General features: G+C 39.7%; 1 protein-coding gene across 1 annotated transcript in view; it reads right to left on the reverse strand.

Annotated features, from left to right (window-relative positions):
* The window catches only part of LOC131402408 (centrosomal protein kizuna-like), a 66,744-nt gene extending 50,953 nt beyond the window's left edge, over positions 1-15,791 (reverse strand). Inside the window, 3 exon segments of the mRNA XM_058537183.1 lie at positions 13,711-14,026; positions 14,471-15,074; positions 15,765-15,791. Of these exon segments, the coding sequence (XP_058393166.1) occupies positions 13,711-14,026; positions 14,471-15,074; positions 15,765-15,791 (947 nt within the window).
* Positions 15,792-24,543: the final 8,752 nt, after the last annotated feature.

Raw genomic sequence — 24,543 nt, forward strand, 5'->3', positions numbered from 1 at the left:
TGTCGGCAGCCATGCTGTGGTGGTGACCCACACCCAAAATACAGGAAGACTGGCAACAGATGTTAGCTCAGGGATGATCTTCCTCAGAAAAAAAAAAAAAGAAAAAAAGAAAAAAATTGTAAAATATAAAAGCTGCCCACAAATTTGAAAACTTAAAAAAGTATTAAGAAACTAGAAAATTTTTCTAGTACACTCTACATTTTCAAAATTGACTCAAGATGAATGAAAACATCAATATACGTATAAGCATTTAAGAAATGCAAAAAGCAGACAAAAATTGAGAGAATTTTCATCAGTGCACCTGTCTTGCAAGAAATGTTACAAGTCCCTCTGGTTTTAACCTCTGCGAGTGTTCTCGGTATCCCCGACTCCTGCCTTTGCTCTAGGGCACCCACCTCTTCTGACTGAGGCCAGAAGCCTATGGTGAGAAGGGTGGGAAAGGCTGGGGAACCAGGTTCAGGTCGGTCAATGGAGACTTCTTTTAACATCTCCCGTACAGACACTGAGTGACAGTTAATGCCTACTTCGCTGACCATCTGGTCTGAGGACTGCTGCCCTCTTGGAAGCCTGGTTCTGGACTTGTAAAAATTTAAACCAAAATAAAGATAAGGAAAGTCTTAGATTTTTCAGATCAAAGTAGGTGAGCTAACAGGAGAGGCACAGGCAAGACTGGGGCATGAAGTGCCAGGCAGAACAGGAAGGGGATACACTGACAGCCCCACCTGCTGGCACCAGGTTATCTTTTCAAAAGTGTAATGCACAACCTTACTTTGGGAACAAAAGCAATCATCTGTGGGGCAGCAAGAAAAAGCTCAGGGGGCCACTTGCTGAGGGGCAGAGGTCAGGTCCAGGAGAAACAAGAGACAGTGGTGAAGAAAAAAAGCAAGTGAAGCAGACACCTGAAGGCATCATCACATCTGAAGGAACACTGAATCCATAAACATGCTTCCAGCTCCGCTTAGAGTGACTTGCGGGTAAATTCTACAAGAAACACAGTTTTATGCAAGAATTTCAGATGCAAGAACCTCCTTCCCATATTTAACTTTGAAGAGGGGCTAAATTAAAATCACTAGAGGAGATTCACTTCATGTGATCACATTTTTATGACCCTGAGAAACCAAGGCTTTCATTTATTTAGTGTAAAAGGCAGCATTACGTTTTGCTGTCAGCCATACTCCAGGGGGGAAGGAACAAAGCAACTCTGCGAGTACTTTGCTCAGGCTTGAAGAAAGGCACACAGCACTTCCTCAGCTTATTTGAGGCTGGAAGGCACAAAAATCAATACGGACAGAGCAAAAGCTCAAATTGCCACCGCTTAGTTTTCTTTTCTTTTCCTAATTAAATAATCTCATTTGCTTCTGGAGCTTCCTTATTCAACCTAATGAAATATTATCTCTGATATTCCAGTTTTTTAGGCAGTAGAGAGTTACTGGGAACCAGCCCAGGGTATCAGTTAAGAATACAGACTCTGGACCCAGACGGCCGAGCTCAAAGTACACTGAGCCACTTTGTGACTTTGAACATAACTTCTCTGTGTCTCAGTTTTCTCCTTTGTAAAAGGGTAATGATGATAGGAATAAATGGATTATTATAAACAAAGCTCTTCAGAACAGTGCCTGGCACAGAGTGGGTGCTATTGAAGGGTATATCACCATTATGATTGTGATTTGCATGGTAGAGCACAGAAATTAAGAGCATGAATTCTGGCATCCGGCGGTCAGTTCGAACGCTAGCTGCACCTCTAAGGTTATTTAATCCTTCTAAACCTCACTTGAAATACTCCACTTGGCATCTGCAGCACAACTTCTTCTTGGTTCTCTTGATTCTTCCCTGCAGCTTCGCCTCAAACTCCTTTGCTGTTTCCTTCTCATTTTCCTGACCTTGAATGTGGAGCCAGGCCTTGGGCTGCTTTCCTATTCACACTCATTGCCTAATGTTCTTCTCAGGGTCCACGGCTTTAAAGTGCATTTATACTCTGATGATTCAGTAAAGTTGCAGGATACAAAATCAACATACAAAAATCAGTTGCATTTCTATATAACAATCCAAAGAAAACAATCCCATTTACAATAGTATCAAAAAGAATAAAATACTTAGGAATAAATTTAACCAAGGAGGCAAAAGACTTGTACATTAAAAACTACAAAACATAGCTGAAAGAAATTAAAGGAGAGACAGACAAATGGAAAGATATCTCATATTCATGGATTGGAAGATTTAATATTGTTAAAATGTTCACACTATCCAAAGTGAGCTACACATTCAATGCAATCCCTATCAAAATCCCAATGGCATTTTTCACAGAAATAGAAAAACCAATCCTAAAATTCATATGGAACCACAAAGGACTCTGAATAGCCAAAATAACATGGAGAAAATGAACAAAGCTGGAGGAGTCACATCTACTGATTGCAAAACATATTACAAAGCTACAATAATCAAAACAGTATGGTACTGGCATAAACACAGACACACAGACAAATGGAACAGAATAGAAACCCAGAAATAAATCCACATATATATAGTCAACTGATCTTTGACAAAGGCATCAAGGAGGCACAATGGGGAAAAGATAGTCTCTTCAACAAATGGTGCTGTTATTCACGTGCAAAAGAATAAAACTGGACCCTTATCTTACACTATACACAAAAATCAACTCAAAATAGACTTAAAAATCAACTTAAACGTAAGACCTGAAACTGTAAAACTCCTAGAAGAAAACATAGGGGAAAAGCTGCCTGACATTGGTCTTAGCAATGATTTCTTAAATATGACATCAAAAGCACAGGCAACAAAAGCAAAAATAGATAAGTGGGCCTACATCAAACTAGAAAATTTCTACACAGCAAAGGAAACAATCAACAGAGTGAAAAGGCAACCTACAGAATGGGAAAAATATCTGCAAACCATATATCTGATAAGAGGTTAACATCCAAAATACAAAAGGAACTCTAACAACTCAACTGCAAAAAACCAAATAACCTGATTAAAAAATGGAGAAAGGATTTGAATAGATATTTCTCAAAAGACGATATATAAATGGCCAACAGGTATATGAAAAGATGCTTAACATTACTTATCATCGGGGAAATGCAAATCAAAACCACAATGAGATATCACTTCATACTTGTTAGGATGGCCATTATTAAAAAAAAAAGGAAAGAAAAGAAAAGAACAAGTATTGTTGAGGATGTGGAAAAACTGGAACCCTGTGCACTATTAGTGGGAGTGTAAAATGTTGCAGCCGCTATGGAAAACAGCATGGAAGTTCCTCAAAAAATTAAAAATAGAACTACCATATGATCCAGCAATCTCACTCTGGGTATTTATCCAAAAGAACTGAAATCAGGATCTCAGAGACACAGCCGCACTCCCATGTTCACTGCAGCATTATTCACTGCAGCATTATAGCCAAGAGGGGGAAACAAACTAAATGTCATCGACAGATGAATGGATAAAGAAAATGTAGTATATACATGCAATGGAATATTATTTAGCCATAAAAAGAAGGAAATCCTGTCAGATGCTACAACATGGATGAACCTTGAGGACATCATGCTACACGAAATAAGTCAGTCACAGAAGGACAAACACTGGTTGGTTCCACTTATATGAGATATCTGAAGTAGTCAAATTCATAGAAGTAGAAAGTAGAATGGCGGTTGCCAGGGGCTGGGGGAAGAGGGAAATGAGGATTTACTGTTCAATGAGTATGACGTTTCAGTCGTTCAAGATGAAAAAGTTCTAGGGATATGGTATACAACAGTGTGCTTACAGTTAACAATATTGTACTGTACATGTAAAAATGTTAACTTTTCAATAAATGGTGCTGGAACGGGATATCCACATGAACAAAAATGAATCTAGACACAGATCTTATACCCTTCACAAAAATTAACTCAAAATGGATCACAGACCTAAATGTAAAATATAAAACTATAAAACTCCTAGAAGATAACATAGGAGAAAGTCTAGATGACTTTGGGTATGGTGATAACTTTTTATTTGTTTATTTATTTTTTATTTTTTTCTGAGGAAGATCAACCCTGAGCTAACATCCACGCTAATCCTCCTCTTTTTGCTGAGGACGACCGGCTCTGCGCTAACGTCTATTGCCAATCCTCCTCCTTTTTTTTTTTTTTTCCCCAAAGCCCCAGTAGATAGTTGTATGTTATAGTTGCACATCCTTCTAGTTGCTGTATGTGGGACGCAGCCTCAGCATGGCCAGAGAAGCAGTGCGTCAGTGCACGCCCGGGATCTGAACCCGGGCCGCCAGTAGCGGAGTGCGCGCACTTAACCGCTAAGCCACGGGCCCGGCCCTGGTGATGACTTTTTAGACACAACACTAAAGACATGATCCACGAACAAAATAACTAATAAGCTAGACTTCGTTAAAATTAAAAAACTTATGCTCTGCAAAAGATAACATCAAGAGAATGAGAAGACAAGCCACAGACTGGGAGAAAATATTTGCAAAAGACACATCTGATAAAGGACTTATATCCAAAATATACAAAGAGCTCTTTAAAACTCAACAATAAGAAAACGAATAACCCAATTAAAAAACGGGAAAAGATCTGAACAGACACCTCACCAAAGAAGATATACAGATGGTAAATAAGCATATGAAAAGATACTCAACATCATATGTCATTAGGGAACAGCAAATTAAAACAAGAAGATATCATTACATACCTATTAGAATGGCTAAAATCCAAAAAAACTGACAATAACAAATGCTAACAAGGATTATAGAAACAAGAACTCTCATTCATTGCTGATGGGAATGCAAAATGGTACAGCCACTTTGGGAGACAGTTTGGGAGCCTCTTATAAAACTAAACATAGTCTTACCAAACAATCCAGCAATTGCACTCTTCGGTATTTACCCAAATGAACTGAAAACTTACATCCACACAAAAACCTGCACATGGATGTCTACAGCAGCTTTATTCATAATTGCCAACAATGTGGAAGTCACAAAGATGTCCTCCAGTAGGTGAATGGATAAACTGCAGTACATCAAGACAACATAATATTATTCAGCACTAAAAAGAAATGATCTATCAAGCCGCAAAAAGACATGGAGGAACCTCAAAGGCATATTACTAAGTGAAAGAACCCAATCTGAAAAGGCTACATACTATACGATTTCAAGAATATGACATTCTGGAAAAGCCAAAACTATAAACTGTAAAAGGATCAGTAGTTAGCAGGGGGTGGGGGTGGGGGTATGAATAGGTAGAGCACACAGGATTTTTAGGGCAGTGAAAATACTCTTTATGATACTATAATGATGGATACATGTCATTATACATTGTTCAAACTCATAGAATGTACAATACCAAGGGTGAATTGTAATATAAATTGTGGACTTTGGGTGATTATGATGTGTCAATGCAGGTTCATCAGTTGTAACAAATGTACCACTCTGGTGTAGGATATTGATGATGGGGGAGGCTATGTATGTGTAGGGGCAGGCGGTATATAGGAAATCTCTGTACCTAATTCTTAATTTTATTGTGAACCTAAAACTGTTCCAAAAAATAAAGTCTTAAAAAATGTTAAGAGGATAGATCTCATGTTATGTATTATTTTATTTTATTTTATTTATTTATTTTTCCCCCCCTAAGCCCCAGTAGATAGTTGTATGTCATAGTTGCACATCCTTCTAGTTGCTGTACGTGGGACGCGGCCTCAGCATGGCCGGAGAAGCGGTGCGTCGGTGCGCGCCCGGGATCTGAACCTGGGCCGCCAGCAGCGGAGCGCGCGCACTTAACCGCTAAGCCACGGGGCCGGCCCTGTGTTTTTTTTTAAACACAAAAAATATATGTATATCCAGAATTTGACACTTCTCACTGCTGCCACCCTGGCCCAAGGCGCCACCACCTACTCCCTAGATTACTGTAATATTCTCTAAACAGGTCTCCTTGCTCCCACCCTGTCCCCTACAGTTCATTTTCCATTAAGCAGCCAGAGTGGTTCTTCACCTCCCTTGAAGCACAATCCAAAGTTCTTCCTACAGCCTACAAGACCCTTTGTGATGTGGCCCACTGATATTTCTCTCACTCCATCTCCTACCTTCCTCACTCACCTGTTGTGGTCCAGCTGCACTGGCTTCTTTGCTGTTCCTAGAAACACCACGTATGCTGCCACTAGAGGGCCTCTGTACTTGCTGTTCCTGCTGCATGGTATTCTCGTCCTCAAGATATATCCCACTCATCTCCAAGACACTGAAGGAGAGAAATGAAACATAAATTGATAAACAAACAAATATACCAGGGTGAAAATTAAGGTAACAAAGAATAAAGCAGGTTAAATAGACAGAGAAGGCATGGGTACAATTTAATGTGGCTTACTCTCACTCACTTTAGATCTCCTCTCAAATGTCAAATCACCACAGAGACTTTCCCTGAGTATCCTACACTAAATTGCATCTATGCATTCTCTATGCACTTAACCTGCTCGTTCTTTGTCATAATATTTTCACACAGATTGTTTATTGGTTTGTGTTTTCTTCCTCCCCTCCACACGCATGATCATAAATACCATAAGAGCAAGAGTAGTGCCTGGGACAGAGTAGGCACTCAGTAAATATTTAATGTTAAATGAACAAAGTCCTATACTAGCTATCTATAGACTCGTAACAAACTACCCCAAAGCTTTGTAGCTTAAAACAACAACCATTTTGGGGCCGGCCCCGTGGTGTAGTGGTTAAGTGTGCGCTCTCCGCTGCTGGCAGCCTGGGTTTGGATCCCGGGTGGGCACCACGCACCACTTGTCAGGCCATGCTGTGGCGGCATCCCATATAAAGTAGAGGAAGATGGGCATGCATGTTAGCTCAGGGCCAGTCTTCCTCAGCAAAAAGAGGAGGATTGGCATGGATGTTAGCTCAGGGCTGATCTTCCTTACACACACACACACACACACACACACACACACAAAACAATAATAAAAAAAAAAAACACCACCATTTTATTCTATCTAATGACTTTGTGGATCAGAAAATCAGTCAGGGCTTGGCTGAGTGGATTCTTCTGTTTTAGGTATTATTGAGAGAGGTTATTCAGTGATATCAGCTGGTGGATGCACTTGGTAGAGGGTCCAAGAAGGCTTCGCCTACATGTCTGGTACTTTGGAGGGGATAGCTGCAAGGATGGGCACAGCTGGGACCACAGTCTAGAGCACCTACACATAATTTCTTTACCACAGCAGTCTCAGAATAGTCAGACTTCTTACATGGTGGTTCAGGGTTCCAAGAACACATGTTCCAGCAAAAAGAGTGGCAACTGCACGGCCTTTTATAACTCAACTTTGGAAGTCATAGAGGATCAATTCTACCATGCTCTATTTGGTTGAAGCAGTCATAAGCCCATCCATATTCAAGGGAAGGGGAGAGAGATCCCATCTTTTAATAAGAGGAGTGTTGAAGAATTTGCAGCCATATTTCAGATTGCTACAACCCCATACCTCACAGTACAGAGCTTTGGGCCTACTAGGTATTCAGGAAACTTTGGTTGACTCAAAATGGAATTACAAAATGGGATTTTCAACTAAGGTACTATAACTAGAAGAGAGAACAGTTTGGTTCTTTAATACAGGGGGTTATAAAAAATAATTAATTTTAAATGGTCTACATAATTTCAAAACCAAAAAACTAAACATCAAACTCAAAACAGACCATCTATGAGGGGCTCACCAATAGACTGGACATAGCTGAGGAAAGAATCAGTGAGCTTGAGGATATGTCAGTACAAATTTCCCAAACTGAAATGCAAAGAGAAGGAAGAATGAAAAAAAAATGGGACAGAACATCCAAGAATTGTAGGATAATTACAAAGGGTGTAACATACAAGTAATGGGAATACCAGAAGGAGGAGAAAGAGAGAAAGGAGCAGAAGGAATATTTGAAGTAATAATGGCTAAGAATTTTCCGAAGTTAACAACATATACCACCAAACTACAGATCCAGGAAGCTCAGAGAACACCAAGTAGGATAATTACCCAAAAAATCTACACCTAGGAATATCACAAAAATCCTTAAAGTATATGCACCTAACAACAGAGCATTGAAATACACAGGCAAAAAGTGATAGAACTGCAAGGAGAAATAGATAAAGCCACTATTATAGTTGAATATTTAGTCACCTCTGTCGGTGACTAACATATCCAGCAGGTAAAAAGCAGCAAGGATATAGCTAAACTGAATAGCACCATTAAATTGGATCTAATCGACATTTATAAGATACTTCATCCAACAACAGCAAAATACACATGGTCACATGGAACGTTTGCTAAGACAAACCACATTCTGGGCCATAAAACACACCTCAACAAAGTTACAAGAACAGAAGTCATAGAAAGTATGTTCTCAGACCACAACAGAATTAAACTGAGATCAATAACAGAAATATAGCTAGGAAATCTCAAAATATTTGGAGATTAAACAACACACTCCTAAACACATGGGTAAAAGAGGAAGTCTCAGAAGAAATTTAAAAATATTTTGAACTGAACGAAAATGAAAATACAACTTATCAAAATTTGTGGGATGCAGTGAAAGCAGTGCTTCCAGGGAAATTTATAGCACTGAATGCACACATTAGAAAAGAAGAAAGCTCTAAAAGTCAATAATCAAAGCTCCCACCTTAGGAAACTAGAAAAGAGAAGAGCAAATTAAATTCAAAGTGAGCAGAAGAAAAGAAGTAATAAAATTTAGAGCAGAAACCAATGAAATTGAAAATAGGCAAACAATAAAGAAAATCAAAAGACAAAAAGCTGGTTCTCTGGGGAAAAACCCAACAAAATGGATAAACCTCTAGCCAGGTTTATTAGTCTGCTCAGGTTGCCATAACAAAATATCACAAATTGGGTGATTTAGACAACAAAAATTTATTTTTTGCAATTCTAGAGGCAGGGAAGTCCAAGATCAAGGTGTCAGCTGATTTGGTTCCTAGTGAGACTTGCAGATGGCCACCTCTCACTGTGTCCTCACATGGCAGAGAAAGAAAGCTCTGGTGTCTCTTCCTCTTCTTTTAAGAGACCAGCCCTATTGGATAACGGCTTCACCCTTATGATCTCATTTAATCTTTATCATCTCCTCATAGGCAATCTCATTTAAAGCTCAGGGTCCTCTTCCAAGTTCACTGGTTGTTGGCAGAATTCAGGTCCTCGTGGCTATAGGACTGAGGCCCTCAGCTCCCACAGGGCACATACCATCGTCTGCCACGTGGCCTTCATCATAAGATGGCAAGTTTGCTTCTTCAGGTGAACAGGAGAGTATCTCAGCTGCTTTGAATCTGATTTCAGTAAGTGCCCAGTCCCTTTTAAAGGTTGATCTGTTTAGGTCTGGCCCACCCCGAACAATTCCTTTTTGATTACCTCAAAGTCAACTGATTTGGGGACTTTCATTATGTTTGCAAAATTCTTTACCTCTGTCACGTAACATAGCCTAATCACAGAAAGGAAATCCTTCAAACTCACAGTCCTGCCCACACGCAAAGTGAGGGGATTATACAGAGTGTACATCAGGGGGCAGGAACCTCAGGGGCCATCTCAGAATTCTGCCCACCAGTGTATACAATTAATCCTGATGAAACTAATGATGTCAGATTAATTCTCCTAAATCAAGTTACTCACCATACCACTCTTCTCTTAAAATAACCTTCAATAGTTCTGGAAAACACAGAGAAGGAACTTTAAATTCTTTACCCTGATATTCAAGGTCTTTCTCAAACATGACCCAGGCAACATTTTAAACCTTTACTCCAACAAGCCCTGCTCAATGAGCCCTTAGTCACACGCTTTGCTCTGCCCTCCCACGCCCTTTGTGTTCTCTGTATCTGCATTCCTTCTTGCACTCTTCCTCCAGACCTCATTCACTCCTTTCCCTCCTCCTTCTTATTCAAGCCTTTACAGCCTTCAAGATGCTGCATCAACACCCCGGGATAAAACCTTTCCTGACCCTTTTGACTCACACTGAGGTTATCTTCATTTGAATTTGTCCTCAAGTACTGTGGTGGATTGCAAAAAGCAACCGTAATCTTCCCATTCCTGTGTGCAATCATTTGCAATGTGACTTTGCCACTCATCCCATCAAGAGGTGGATTATATTTTTTCACCTCTTGACTCTAGGCTGGGTCCTGTGACTTTCTTTAGCCAATGGGACATGAGCAAACCTGACACAAGCAGACACTTTAAAGCATTTGTGCACTGGGGCTTGCCCTCTTGCTGTGCTGGGAACCCTGCTACCACCACCAGGTGACTGAGGTTGGACTACTCTACTGGACGATAAGGGACACCTGGCCAAATAATTCTTGTAGCCCCAAATGACACTGGGCCAACCACCTGGCACCTGAAAAATAATAAATGTCTGGTGTTTTAGGTCATGAAGCTTTGTACCAATGTTTGCAGCAAACTACTCTTTAACAATGAGATTCAAGGTCCTCCTTTTTAACAACATTGCTTTTACTCAGCTTCATTCTAATATGCTTCCTTGTGAGAAATGTGAATTATAGCTTGCAATGAAGGAACTGTGCAGGAAGCACAAGCTGGTCTTCAATTATCTGGAAATATCCATGGGGGTGGGTCATGAACCTTCTCAAAGATGCTTGGCTTTTAAACAGAGAAGCAATCCATATGTCCATCAACAGATGAATGGATAAACAAAATGTGGTATATCCATACACTGGAATATTATTTAGCCTAAAAAGGAATGAAGTTCTGATACCTGCTACAACATGGATGAATCTTGAAAATGTTATGTGAATTGAAATAGACCAAAAGGACAAATATATAAGGGGGACAAAAAAGTTTTGGAAATAGGTAGTGGTGATGGTTGTACAATATCATGAACATAATTAACGTCACTAAATTGTACACTTAAAAATGGAAAATTTTATGTTATATACATTTTAACACAGCATTTAAATATTAATAATATAATATGCCAAAAACTCTTGAATTATACACTTTAAATGGGTGGATTGTATGGTACGTGAATTATATCTCAATAAAGCTGTTAAAAAGTTTTTTTAAATAAAACAAACAAAAAACAAGAGAAAACACCACCAAAAGTCACCCTTGATTTCACTTTTCTCCTCAGATGGAAACTACGCTGCATACTGCACATCTATTTTCCCTTCACTGCCAGGAAGCTTAAGACCAAGTTTTATGTTCAAGGTCAGCAACTCAGCTGGCACATAGATGTGCTCAAACATAGTATCTATCATCATTCTCATCAAATCAGAGGTTCCGCTTTCCTGTTCAGATCCTTCTATGTGTCTTCCTTTGTCCCATCTCTCGATCTTTGTTAACTAAAATTCATTCAAGTGACTTTTCTCCAGGCCCCCAACAGACCCTAAAGTAAACTGAGATAATGAACCTTTGAGGTCATAGTATTAGCTCTGTAAATATGACACTATAGTCTCAGATGAATAATTAACCCTCAGAGCAAGGAGAAGAGCTCATGCTAAAGAGGAAATAAGAGAACGCAGCGCCTCAAAAGCGGTGAGGATGTCAGCAGTTTAACCAGGATCATTTAAACCACCTTCAACCTATTCCTGGGTAGTACTTTTTTTTTTGTTTTGTTTATTTATTTATTTATTTTTTCCCCCAAAGCCCCAGTAGATAGCTGTATGTCATAGATGCAAATCCTTCTAGTTGCTGTATGTGGGACACGGCCTCAGCATGGCCCGAGAAGCGGTGCGTCAGTGTGCGCCTGGGATCCGAACCTGGGCCGCCAGCAGCGGAGTGCGCGCACTTAACCGCTAAGCCACAGGGCCGGCCCCTGGGTAGTACTTTTACCACAGAAAAATCAATGGGCTCAAATTTGGTAACAGACAGAAAACAACCATTGCTGACTGACCTTTCATCCTGGGACCATTCCATTAGGACAAACTATTCAAAAATTCCCCAAATGCCCATATTTTCTAACAAATTTTGGAAAACTATATCCCAAAATTCTGAGGAACTTGGCTTTAAGATCATAGGAAAAAGTCAGTCATATAGGAGAAGGAGAGAGAGAACATTCTTAATTCTATACACATACCCAACTTTTTTCATCTCAGAAAAAGCCTGAGTCCTGGGTAAGTACGCTAGTCCCCCAGTTAATCCACCAAACTACTTACTTGTCCAATGAATTGCTATAAAAAGAAGCCTACAAATACGAAACCCAAAACAGATACATTCTATCTCTAGTAATAAAGTTTCTGATGATGTAGTATATAATACCTGTACCTCTTTGACGAGAGAAGTATTCTTACTAGAAAAATCCAATGGGGGGCCAGCCCGGGGGCACAAGCGGTTAAGTGCATGCGCTCCGCTGCGGCGGCCCGGGGTTCGCTGGTTTGGATCCCGGGCGCGCACTGACGCACCACTTGTCAAGCCATGCTGTGGCGGCGTCCCATATAAAGTGGAGGAAGATGGCCATGGATGTTAGCCCAGGGCTAGTCTTCCTCAGCAAAAAGAGGAGGATTGGCAGATGTTACCTCAGGGCCGATCTTCCTCACACACACACAAAAAAATCCATTTGGCTTGCCACTCTAATAAATCAAATTTCCCAATGACAGGAACCATGTTGGTTCTTCCATCCACAGTACAAGTACTTTGTACTTGGATGTGCTATTAATAAATATTTCTTGAACATCACTTTAAAGTCAATCAGACTATAAATTAAAATTTTCACCATAAGTAGATAATGAATGGTAAGAGGCAATACATTAAAGGTGCAACGCTGCTCTAAAAGAGAACATATCCCCTCATATACAAGGATGCCCACTTGGCTTTTCACTGTTGCTGGGACTGTTGGAAAGAAAGAGTGATGGCATCACAGTGTAACAGAAAATTCTAGTGGTGGCATGTGGGTTGGGGAGGCAGGCTGTATGGAAGGTCTGCCCCAACGGCCTCCGTGTCATTCCTATGCCCCTAGCCTTGATTTCCTCATTTTTAAAAGGTGAGATCTACCTTAGTTTGTTACGTAGGTTCCTTCCACTCCTAAAAGAGATTTGATGCTATTAGAGTTATTTTTCATTGCAGAATTGGTTTTCAACAGTTTCCATGTTTTCTACACAATTCCACCTAGTACCTCCAATCAATAATAAAAAATTATACATGAGCTTTCATGAGTTGGATATTATAATAAGTGCTCAAAATGTATAACACTGATGTTGTTCCTATTTAACATTAAAGATTCCAGTGTCCTCATATTTACATTCAGAAAAGGAAAGCTGGCTTAGATATACACTTAGAAGAACTTATTAACTCATATTTAATCGTATGACAAAAATGACACCATGACAAGGGATATTAGGATTAAGCAAATTAATTAGATACAAAGTTCCTAGCCTCTAAAGCTGAATTCCTAGTAAGTTTAACCGTTTGTCACCTTCTGTGTTACCACAACTTCAAAATGATTTGTTTTCTTAAAAGGCTGGAGGGTAGGGGTGGGGGGAATGACTTATGAATTAACCAGGGATTGTTTGGATATAATTATAAACTGCAAATCACCATGATTTCAATGATATTCAGACTTTTAAAGCTATTTTATAAAAAAAGAAAAGAAAGCAAATTAGACCTTTGCTAAGAGATTATTTATGAGTAAGGAACTTATACATTCATGACTGAGTGTTCGACAATACATTCCCAGTGGAATGATCTCTAAAAACGTCTATAATTAAAAACAGAATAGTAAAAAAAAATTCAATGGCTTACTCTCTTGTTGGTGAGTTAGTGGAGGATTCCTTTTTTGAATCAGGAGAGCTTAGAGTTTGCAAAATACAATTATGTTTTTCGGTGGATAGGGCACCTCTTTCTTGCTCAGAGTGGATTAATTTTAAGGCCTCTATTCCATCTTCTCCCTCCATCTTGTCACTCGGATCTGGCTGTGGTTCTGGACTCTCTAAAATCAGACCATCTTCACTTACGGCAACTGTGAGGTCACTGCTGCTGCTCAGACTTTCCTCTTCCTGCTGTTGCTGCATTTTCCTGAAGGGCTTCTGTGCCTCGGGGTCCCCGTGAGGAGGATGATCTGGAAGAGGGGATATGAAGAGACTACTGATCACTAAGTGCAGGGAGAAGCGAGGTAAGACGTTCCACCTCACAGAATGGGATTATTCATCAGTTAAAACATGTAGAAACAATACATGATTAATTACAGTATTTAAAAACTCATTAAAAATATTTTATTAAATATATTAAAAATATAACAATGAGTTTAAAAATCAGAGAATTCGCTTGTAAGAATATTTCCACATACATATTTAAGAATTCATTAGAATGGAATTTGTTGGCAAAGTCACCACTGTACTTTGTTTTTTGACAAAAGATAAAATTAGAGAGTACACTTTGTTCTTACATAAGACCACTACCACCCAGAAAAACTAAATACCAACAAAAATCAGCAAACAATCTCAGCCTCTCACCCCACCTGAGAAACCTTCCTGAGCAGAATGCTTCTCTTGAGAACACTTACTTTCAGATGCACAGTATTCTGAGACTGATATCGGAGCGACTGGTAGTCTGGCACTGTCTTCCTTGACTTCAATATGTTCCCGTGTCAGTATTTCTCCCTCTGATGCCCCTGATCTGCTGGAACTGTCACACTTTAAATCAGTGGTTCTGCTTCCTGGACGTAATCTTCCCCGTAACAGGGAATGGAGTTCAGCAGACTTTTTGCTTTCAGATAAATTACTCTTGCCGTGACGTGAGTTGCTTCCTATCTCCAAGCAATGAGTCTGTTCCTCCTCAGACAATGGGCTGGCTGTGACTGGCGTTTTCTCACCAATCTGAAGAGATGTCCTTCCATCTATTTTGTCAGACTTATTTAAGCACTGTGTGCCACTATTAGTGCAGACTACATAGCTGTCTGTCACATCACTGCTCTGGGCTGTCTGTTGCTGTGAACGTGGGTCAAGAATTGTTCTGAAGTTCTTCGTGGGTTGGGGAGATTTCTGCTCTGTACTAACATCTCCAGCGCTTGAGATGGCTGACATCTGGCGGCCCATAAAGATTGTTGCTGGTTGATACAATCCTCTTGACACAGCTGTCCCCAAGTTAATCCCTGCCTGCATTGCAACCTGCAGCACCAAAAGAGACGTGAGTTAAATGTATTGTGTATGAACAATTAGGTTGTTTAGGTTGTTTTCAGAAATGAAATGAGGAAAAGGAAGCATCACCATTGAAATCAACAGCTACCATGTTTATAAAACTCATGGCTTCCTACAAAATGAATGAGCAAAAAACTGGTATAGTCCATACTCTTTAATTTTAAAAACAGTGTTGGTTCACAAAGCAAATATTGTCAAGGAACTATGGAATCTATATTTTTCAAAAAGAAATGCATACATTGCACAACTATGTGAATGTACTTAACGCCACTGAATTGTACACTTAAATGTGGTTAAGATGGTAAATTTTATGTTATGTATATTTTAGCACAAGCAAAAAAAAAAAAGCTGTGAGTTCTAGCCACTTTCCTCAGAGATGCTCAGATTTGATGGAGCTAGGAAGGTACCTGATGGAAAAAAAAAAAAAAGGGAGAGGGAGAGAAAGAGATGCATACAAAGGACTACCAGAGGTTTCAAAACTCTATTTCTGGTAATATGTGTAATATAAAAAACCCTCCAATAATAACATTCAAGATTGCATTATAATATTCTGCATATGTGCAAACAGCCATAATTTCTAGTCAACCTCAAATAACAACAACAGTTTTTCCTGAACATTTTCAAATAATTTTAAATACATTTAAAGCAATTTAAATTTACTGGCACGTCTATCAGGAGAATGAACATTGTCTCTTCCTTGAAAAGAGAGAGGGGAGGGGAGAGGTGGAAAAAGAAACAGAAGCAATTGGTTCAGTGGCTTGATCAAGGACGCACAGTGGGAAGCAGAACTGGAAGTAACAACCCTGAAGCCTTGAGGAATTTAAGTGCTTTTCTTCCAAAGAGACCAAAGCATCTCCACATATACAGTAGCATTTAGTTCACAGAGCCCTACAGAATAGATGGGGAGACATATTTGCACCCCTTTTCTGCATATGGAAAAACTGAGGCCCAAATGTTCAGACAGAAAATGCCATAAACACAGCTGAAACAGAATCAGGTGTTGCTTCTCTTCAAATATACCATCTCTTCTATTCCAAAAAATAAAAGAAACAACTTTGATGTTAAAAACAAATGAACAGAGATGTCAGAGAAAATGGTAGAATAAGAACCTCTCAAAATTCTATGTTTCATAAAAGAAACAGTGACACTGGAAAACATCTTCGACACTGGAAAATAACTTAGAATTCTGGAGATTAACCACAGGCTTGCAGCAATCAGGGGAGCATTTACTCAAGAAAAACAACTGAATCTTGGTAGGAACAGTACACTTTATGGTGCTTTATCTTGTCCTATTCTCATTTCCCCCTCTTCAGGTCTGCGGTAACTTTGAAAATCCACAGCCTGTAACCCAGCAGTCTAACAGCTACTGGAAAGAGTGGAAAAGAGATGGAATTCCTTCAACACCCCATTCTCAGAGAACTGTCATTACGTGACTTATCTGGTGGTTTCCTGGAAGGCTACACTCACAAGACTGTCTTTTTTTGACTTGACTTGAAGCTCACACAGTGCAAAAAGCCTTCTCCTTGGGGGTATTTGTCAAAAATAATCAGAGACAGGGGCCGGCCCAGTGGCGCAGGCGGTTAAGTGCACGCACTCTGCTGCGGCAGCCCGGGGTTCGCCGGTTCGGATCCCCAGCATGCACCGACGCACTGCTTGTCGAGCCATGCTGTGGCGGCGTCCCATATAAAGTGGAGGAAGATGAGCACGGATGTTAGCTCAGCGCCAGTCTTCCTCAGAAAAAAGAGGAGGATTGGCATCAGATGTTAGCTCAGGGCTGATCTCCCTCACAAAAAAAAAAAAAAAAAAAAAAAAATCAGAGACAATTGTTTAACATCAAAGCTGTATATAAAAGTTGGGCAGTAGATAACAGTTGGGCAAACAACAGGCTAACTAAAAACCTTAAAAGGAAAAGCTGGTTAACAAGATGTCCACAGGGGGCTTTGAAAAGCTCCAACACACTCCTGGAAATCCAGATGGCCACCTGCACGCTCAGGCCTTGGGCATGCTCAGGAAAAGTCCTGAAAAGGGCCTAAGCTCTCACCTCAGGCTTGCCCGGAGGCTCTGTGCAAGCACTTAGTAAAGGTCAAGGTGGAATTGTAAACTGCCTGGATGAGGGCTGAAGGTGTGCCCGAAGACACACTCAAAGCCCCTTGGCAAAGACTGTGAAACTTACTGGTTTTAGGCATTTCAAAAAACTCTGTCTAATCACCAAGACAAAAAACAACAAATGTTGGAGAGGATGTGGAGAAACAGGAACCCTCATACACAGCTGGTGGGAATGCAAATTGGTGCAACCTCTATGGAAAACGGTATGGAGATTCCTCAAAGAATTAAAAATAGAGATGCCCTATGATCCAGCCATCCCACTACTGGGAATCTATCCAACGAACCTGAAATCAACAATCCAAAGAGGCTTATGCACCCCTATGTTCATTGCAGCATTATTCACCATAGCCAAGAAGTGGAAGCAACCTAAGTGTCCCTCGACTGACAATTGGATTAAGAAAATGTGGTATATATATACAATGGAATACTACTCAGCCATAAAAAAAGACAAAATCGTCCCATTTGCAACAACATGGATGGGCCTGGAGCGTAATATGTTAAGTGAAATAAGCCAGAAAGAGAAAGACAAACACTGTATGATCTCACTCATATGTGGAATATAAACCAACACATGGACAGAGAAAACTGGACTGTGGTTACCAGGGGCAGTGGGGGTGGGGGGTGGGCACAAGGGGTGAAGGGAGTCATATATATGGTGATCGACAAACAAAAATGTACAACCCAATATTTCACAATTTTAGAAACCATTAAAACATCAATTAAAAAAAAAAAGAGAGAGAAACCTCCACAGAAAACCCCCAAAATGAAATGGTAGTCAGAAACACAAAGGAAGAGAAACAATGGAAATATAGATTAGGTGGGATTAAGCCCTCATGTATCAATAATCACTCTAAATGTAAATTGATTGCATTCTCCAATCAACAGACACAGAGTGCTGGGGTGGATTAGAAAACAAGACCCAACAATATGCTGCCTCCAGGAAACACATCTCAGCTCTAAAAACAAACAGGCTCAGAATGAAGGGATGGGAGACAATACTCCAGGCAAATGGCAAATAAAAGAAACTAGGTGTTGCCATACTTATACCAGACAAAGCAGACTTCAAGATAAAAAAGACTATGAGAGACAAAGAGGGGCAGTATATAATGATAAAGGGGACTTTCCACCCAGAGGACATAACACTTATAAAGATATATGCACCTAACACAGCAGCACAAAAGAATATAAAGCAACTATTAATAGACCTAAAGGGAGAAATTAACAGCAACACAATAATAACAGGGGACCTGAACAACCCACTTACATCCATGGATAGATCATGCAGAGAAAGGCAACAAGTAAATAGTGGAATTAAATGAAACATATGATCAGATGAACTTAATTGATATATATAGGGCATACCCTCCTAAAACAGCAGAATACATGTTCTTCTTAAGTGCACATGGAACATTCTCAAAGATAGACCATATGTTGTGAAACAAGGCAAGCCTGAATAAATTTAAGATTGAAATCATATCAAGCCTCTTTTCTGACCACAATGCTATGACACTAGAAATCAACTACAAGAAAAAAGATGGGGAAGTCACAAATACGTGGAGACTAAAGAACACGTGACTGAAGAACCATTGGATCAATGAACAAATCAAAGGAGAAATCAAAAAATACCTGAAGACAAATGAAAATGAAAAGACAACAAAAGAACTCTTACAGGATGCAGCAAAAGCAGTTCTAAGAAGGAAATTCATAGCAATACAAGCGCACCTCAACAAACAAGAAAAATACCAAATAAGTAACCTTAAACTACACCTAATAGAACCAGAAAATGAAGAACAAATGAAGTCCAAAGTCAGCAGAATGAGGGAAATAATAAAAATTAGAGCAGAAATAAATGAAATAAAGACTAAAAAAACAGTAGAAAGGATCAATGAAACAAAGAGCTGGTTCTTTGAGAAGATTGAAACAAAATTGACAGACCCTTAGCCAGACTCACTAAGAAAAAAAGAGAAAAGGCTCAAAGACATAAAATTAGAAATGAAAGAGGAGAAATTACAACAGATACCACAGAAATCCAAAGACAGTTAGAGAATACACTGAACAACTTACATGCCACCAAACAGGATAACCTAAAAGAAATAGATAAATTCTTAGATTCCTACAACCTCCCAAAACTGAATCAAGAAGAAATAGAGTAAATGAACAGACCAATCACAAGTAAAGAGATCAAAATGCTCATCAAAAACCTCCCAAAAAACAAAAGTCCAGGACCAGATGGCTTCTCTGGAGAATTGTACCAAATATTCAAACAAGATTTAATACCCATGCTTCTCAAACTATTCCAAACAGTTGAAGAAGATGGAACACTTCCTAATTCATTCTATGAGGCCAACATCACCCTGACAGCAAAAGCAGATAAGGATAGCACAAAGAAGGAATATTACAGGCCAATATCACTGATGAACACAGATGCAAAAATCCTCAACTAAATATCAGCAAATCGAACACAGCAATGTATTAAAAGGATCATATACCATGATCAAGTGGAAATTATACCAAGGATGCAGGGATGGTTCAACATCCGCAAATCAATCAATGTGATACACCACATTAACAAAATGAGGAATAAAAGTCACATGATCCTCTCCACAGATGCAGAGAAAGGATTTGACAAGATCCAACATACATTTATGATAATAACTCTCAATAAAATGGGTATAGAAGGAAAGTACCTCAACACAATAAAGGCCATATATCACAAACCCACAGCCAACATCATACTTAATGGTGAAAAACTTAAAGCCATTCCTCTGAGAACAGGAAGAAGACAAAGGTGCCCATTATCGCCACTCCCATTCAACATAGTACTGGAGGTTTTGGCCAGAGCAATTAGGCCGGAAAAAGAAATAAAAGGAATCCAAATTGGAAAGGAAGAAATGAAACTCTTGCTGTTTGCAGATGACATGATTGTAATTACAGAAAACCCTAAAGAATCCATCAGAAAACTATTAGAAATAATCAACAACTACAGCAAAGTTGCAGCATACAAAATCAACTTACCAAATCAGTTGCAATTCTATACTTTAATAATGAACTAACAGATAGAGAACTCAAGAATACAATCCCATTTACAATTGCAACAAAAAGAAAAAAGTGTCTAGGGATAAATTTAACCAAAGAGGTTAAAGACCTATACAATGAAAACTATAAGACATGATTGAAAGAAATCAATGATGACCTGAAGTAATTGGAAGATATTCCATGCACATGGATTGGAAGAATAAACACAGTTAAAATGTCCATATTACCTAAAGTAATCTACAGATTCAATGCAATCCCAATCAGAATCTCAATGACCTTCTTCATAGAAATGGAACACAGAATCCTAAAATATACATGGAATAACAAAAGACCTCGAACAACCAAAGCAATTCTGAGAAGAAAGAACAAAGCTGGAGGCATCACAATCCTAACTTGAAAATATATTACATAGCTACAGTAATCAAAATGGCATAGTACTGGCACAAAAGCAGACTCATAGATCAATGGAACAGAACTGAAAGCCCAGAAAGAAAACCACACATCTGTGGTCAGTTAATCTCTGACAAAGGAGCCAAGATCATACAATGGAGAAAGGAAAGTCTCTTCAATAAATGCTATTGGGAAAACTGGACAGCCACATGCAAAAGAATGAAAGTAGATCATTATCTTCCACCATACACAAAAATTAACTCGAAATGGATAAAAGACTTGAATCTAACACTTGAAACCATAAAACTCCTAGAAGAAAATATACGCAGTACAGTCTTTGACATCGGTCTTAGCAGCACCCTTCCCAATACCATGTCTACTCAGGCAAGGGAAAGAAAATAAAAAATATACAAATGGGACTACATGAGACTAAAAGGCTTCTGCAAGGCAAAAGAAACAATGAACAAAATGAAAAGACAGGGCCAGCCCTATGGCTTAGTGGTTAATTGCGTGCGCTCCGCTACTGGCGGCCCAGGTTCGGATCCTGGACGCGCACAGACGCACCCCTTGTCCGGCCATGCTGAGGCTGCGTCCCACATACAGCAACTAGAAGGATCTGCAATTATGACATACAACCATCAACTAGGACTTTGGGGGAAAAAAAAAGGAGGAGGATTGGCAATAGATGTTAGCTCAGAGCCGGTCTTCCTCAGAAAAAAAAGAGGAGGATTAGCACGGATGTTAGCACAGGGCTGATCTTCCTCACAAAAAAAAAAAAATGAAAAGAAAACCCACCAACTGGGAGAAAATATTTGCAAATCACATATCTGACAAGGGATTGATTTCCAAAATATATAAACAACTCATACAACCCAACAAGAAACAAACAGACAATCCAATCTAAAAATGGGCAGAGGATATGAACAGACATTTTTCCAAAGAAGATATAGAGAAGGCCAACAGACACATGAAAAGATGTATAACATCACTAATTATTAGGGATATTCAAATCAAAACTATAATGAGAGATCACCTTACACCTATCAGAATGGCTATAATTCCCAAGACAAAAAATAACAAACGTTGGAGAGGATAAGGAGAAAAGGGCACCCTCACACACTGCTGGTGGGAATGCAAACTGGTGCAGCCACCAGGGAAAACAGTATGGAGATTTCTCAAAAAATTAAAAATAGAAATACCATACTTTTGAGCTATCCCACTACTGGGTATTCACCAAAAGAAATTGAAATCAACAATTCAAAGAGATTTATGCACCCCTGTGTTCACTGAGGCATTATTCACAATAGCCAAGACATGGAAGCAACCCAAGTGCCCTGCTACAGATGAATGGATAAAGAAGATGTGGTATGTATTATATACAATGGAATACAACTCAGCCAGAAACAAAAGACAAGATCGTCCTGTTTGCAACAACCTGGATGGACATGGAGGGTAAGATGTTAAATGAAATAAGCCAGACAAAGACAAATATGCATTATTTCACTCATATGTAGAAGATAAACATACACAGGGATAAAGAGAACAGATTAGTGGTTACCAGAGGGGATGGTGGCTGGGGGTTGAGTGAAAGAGTTAAAGGGGCACATATGCATGGTGATGGATAAAAGTTAGACTACTGTTGGTGAGCACCATGCAGTCTATACAGAAATTCACAAATAATAATGAACACCTGAAATTACACAATGTTAAAACCCTTTATAATTTCAATAAAATAATTAAAAAAGAAAAAAATAATAATTCATCCGTTTTTATGGTTATATAGTATTCCACTGTGGGGAAATACCACACTTTGTGTATCCGTTCACCAGTAGATGGACATTTGGGTTGTTTTCTGTTTTTGTATACTATAAATAGGTTGTTATCTACATGTGTGTACAAGTCTGTGTATAGACCTACGGGTTTATTTCCCTTGGATAGATTCCTAGGGCAGGAATGGCTGGGTAGACTTATGTAATTATTAAAGACGCATCCAAGCTATTTTTCACCAGCACTCGATGAGAGTTTCAGTGACTTGAAATCTTCAACAACACTTGCTATAGTCAGTCTTTTTACTTTTAGCCATCCTCAAGTGTGGTGGAATCTCATGATGACTGTCACTTTCATTTCCCCAATGACTCATGTTGTGAAGGAGAAGGCGAGCCACGCACAGACTGGGAGAAAACATCTGCAAAACATATCCCTAGAAAAGGACGTGTATTTATAATATATAAAGAGCTCTTATAACCCAATAGTAAGAAGACAAGCAGCACGTCATGGCTTACCAGGAGACAGCAGATCAGGCCTGTGATGAGCACCAGGATTCCCGGGAGGCAGATGAGGATGAGGGCCCAGAAGGGGAGGTCTGGGGAGACAAATGGTGGGGTGAGCCACCTCCTGTCATCGCCCCAGGGCTCCTGCTGACCCCACTGTGCCTCAACTGTCCTTGACAAGGGTTGGCCAACTTTCCTCATCATCCAAGACCCTGTGCGCATGGTTCTCTTCAATGAGGCACAGCATCAAGATACTCGCCCCCTACCGTGGGCTGGGGCTTCCTGCAGGTTTACCAGGCTTCTCAGTCAAGGTGTCATCTCTGTTGGGAGAATATTCTGGAAGTGAATCAAATGGAGAATGCATGTGAGTGTGGTTCACTCTTTTTAACAGAACTTTTTAGACACAGAAAAATAAAGGGAACAGTCTCATAAACATTCATCATCTAGATTTAACCATGTATATTCCATCCAATTAAAACAATATTTTATCAATGTATAAATTATTAACACTTGCCAACCTTGATTCATCCCATGTTTTCAATGAAATATTAAAGTCAAGTAGACATCATCATGTTTCACCCCATTTTAGTTTCCATCTCTAAAACGTGACCACACATTCCTACAAAATCCAAGACCATTATCACAGAACAAAAGTTTAGTAAATTAAACCAAATTCATAACTCTGGGCACAGAGGATTGAATTTGAGCTGGACTTTCTTATGATGGCCGGGGGGAGAATGGGTCATCACAGTTGGCAAGCCTATGGGATCTCTCTAAATTTGTAAATTCCCACTCAAAAGTGTTCTTCCCTGCCTAGAAACACATTCATCCCCTTCTCCTTTATCTATTTGCTTAATATTCATTTTCTAGGATTAACCTACAATGTAATATCCTGCGGGAAGACTTCTCTTATTTCCGCCTGCAAGTATGAGTTTTTTCACATCAATTAATTGATAATTTTCAATTCTCTATTCTTGTTATTGCCAGCTACAACATAAACTCCAGGAGGGTAGGACACACAGCACCCAGTGGGCTTGGGGGGAGGATGCATGTCCCCCTTCTTGTACCTCTAGCCAGACAACCTCTTAGAGGTGTGCTGTCTGATATGGAGCAGCAACAAGTCTCTTTTTGAATTAAAATTAATTTTAGTTAAATAAAATAAAAATTCTGGTACCTCAGTAATATTAAAACTCAGTAACAATAAAGACCAGTCCCAATACCGTCCTTCGAGCACTCAACAGCAATATGTGGCTATGCACTGGACAGCACAGATATAGAACATTCCACCACTGCAGAAAGTTCTAGCACATTGGTGCTCATCTAGAGCGGGACTTGGCAAACTATAGCCTGTGGATCAGTAACCACATGACCCCCAAACCTGTAAGTCTGTTTCACACACAGCTGGAGGCCCTCACTGACCATCTGGCCCAGTGGTTTTCAGTGCAGAGATGAGGAAACAAAAGTCCAGAGAAGGGAGGTGACTACTATGAGGTCACAGAGCTGTCTAGGAGAAAGTGAGGGCCTCCTATATTACACTGGTGTCCTTTTCTCTCTCTCAACGGTGGGTAAAGACTGGGGGACTATGCCACCTCCTGCCAGCCTGAGAAGGTTCAATGCTCTCTCAGCCCCAGGCATCC

This window comes from Diceros bicornis, unplaced genomic scaffold, assembly GCF_020826845.1.
Source record: "Diceros bicornis minor isolate mBicDic1 unplaced genomic scaffold, mDicBic1.mat.cur scaffold_100_ctg1, whole genome shotgun sequence".
Classification (NCBI taxonomy): domain Eukaryota; kingdom Metazoa; phylum Chordata; class Mammalia; order Perissodactyla; family Rhinocerotidae; genus Diceros; species Diceros bicornis.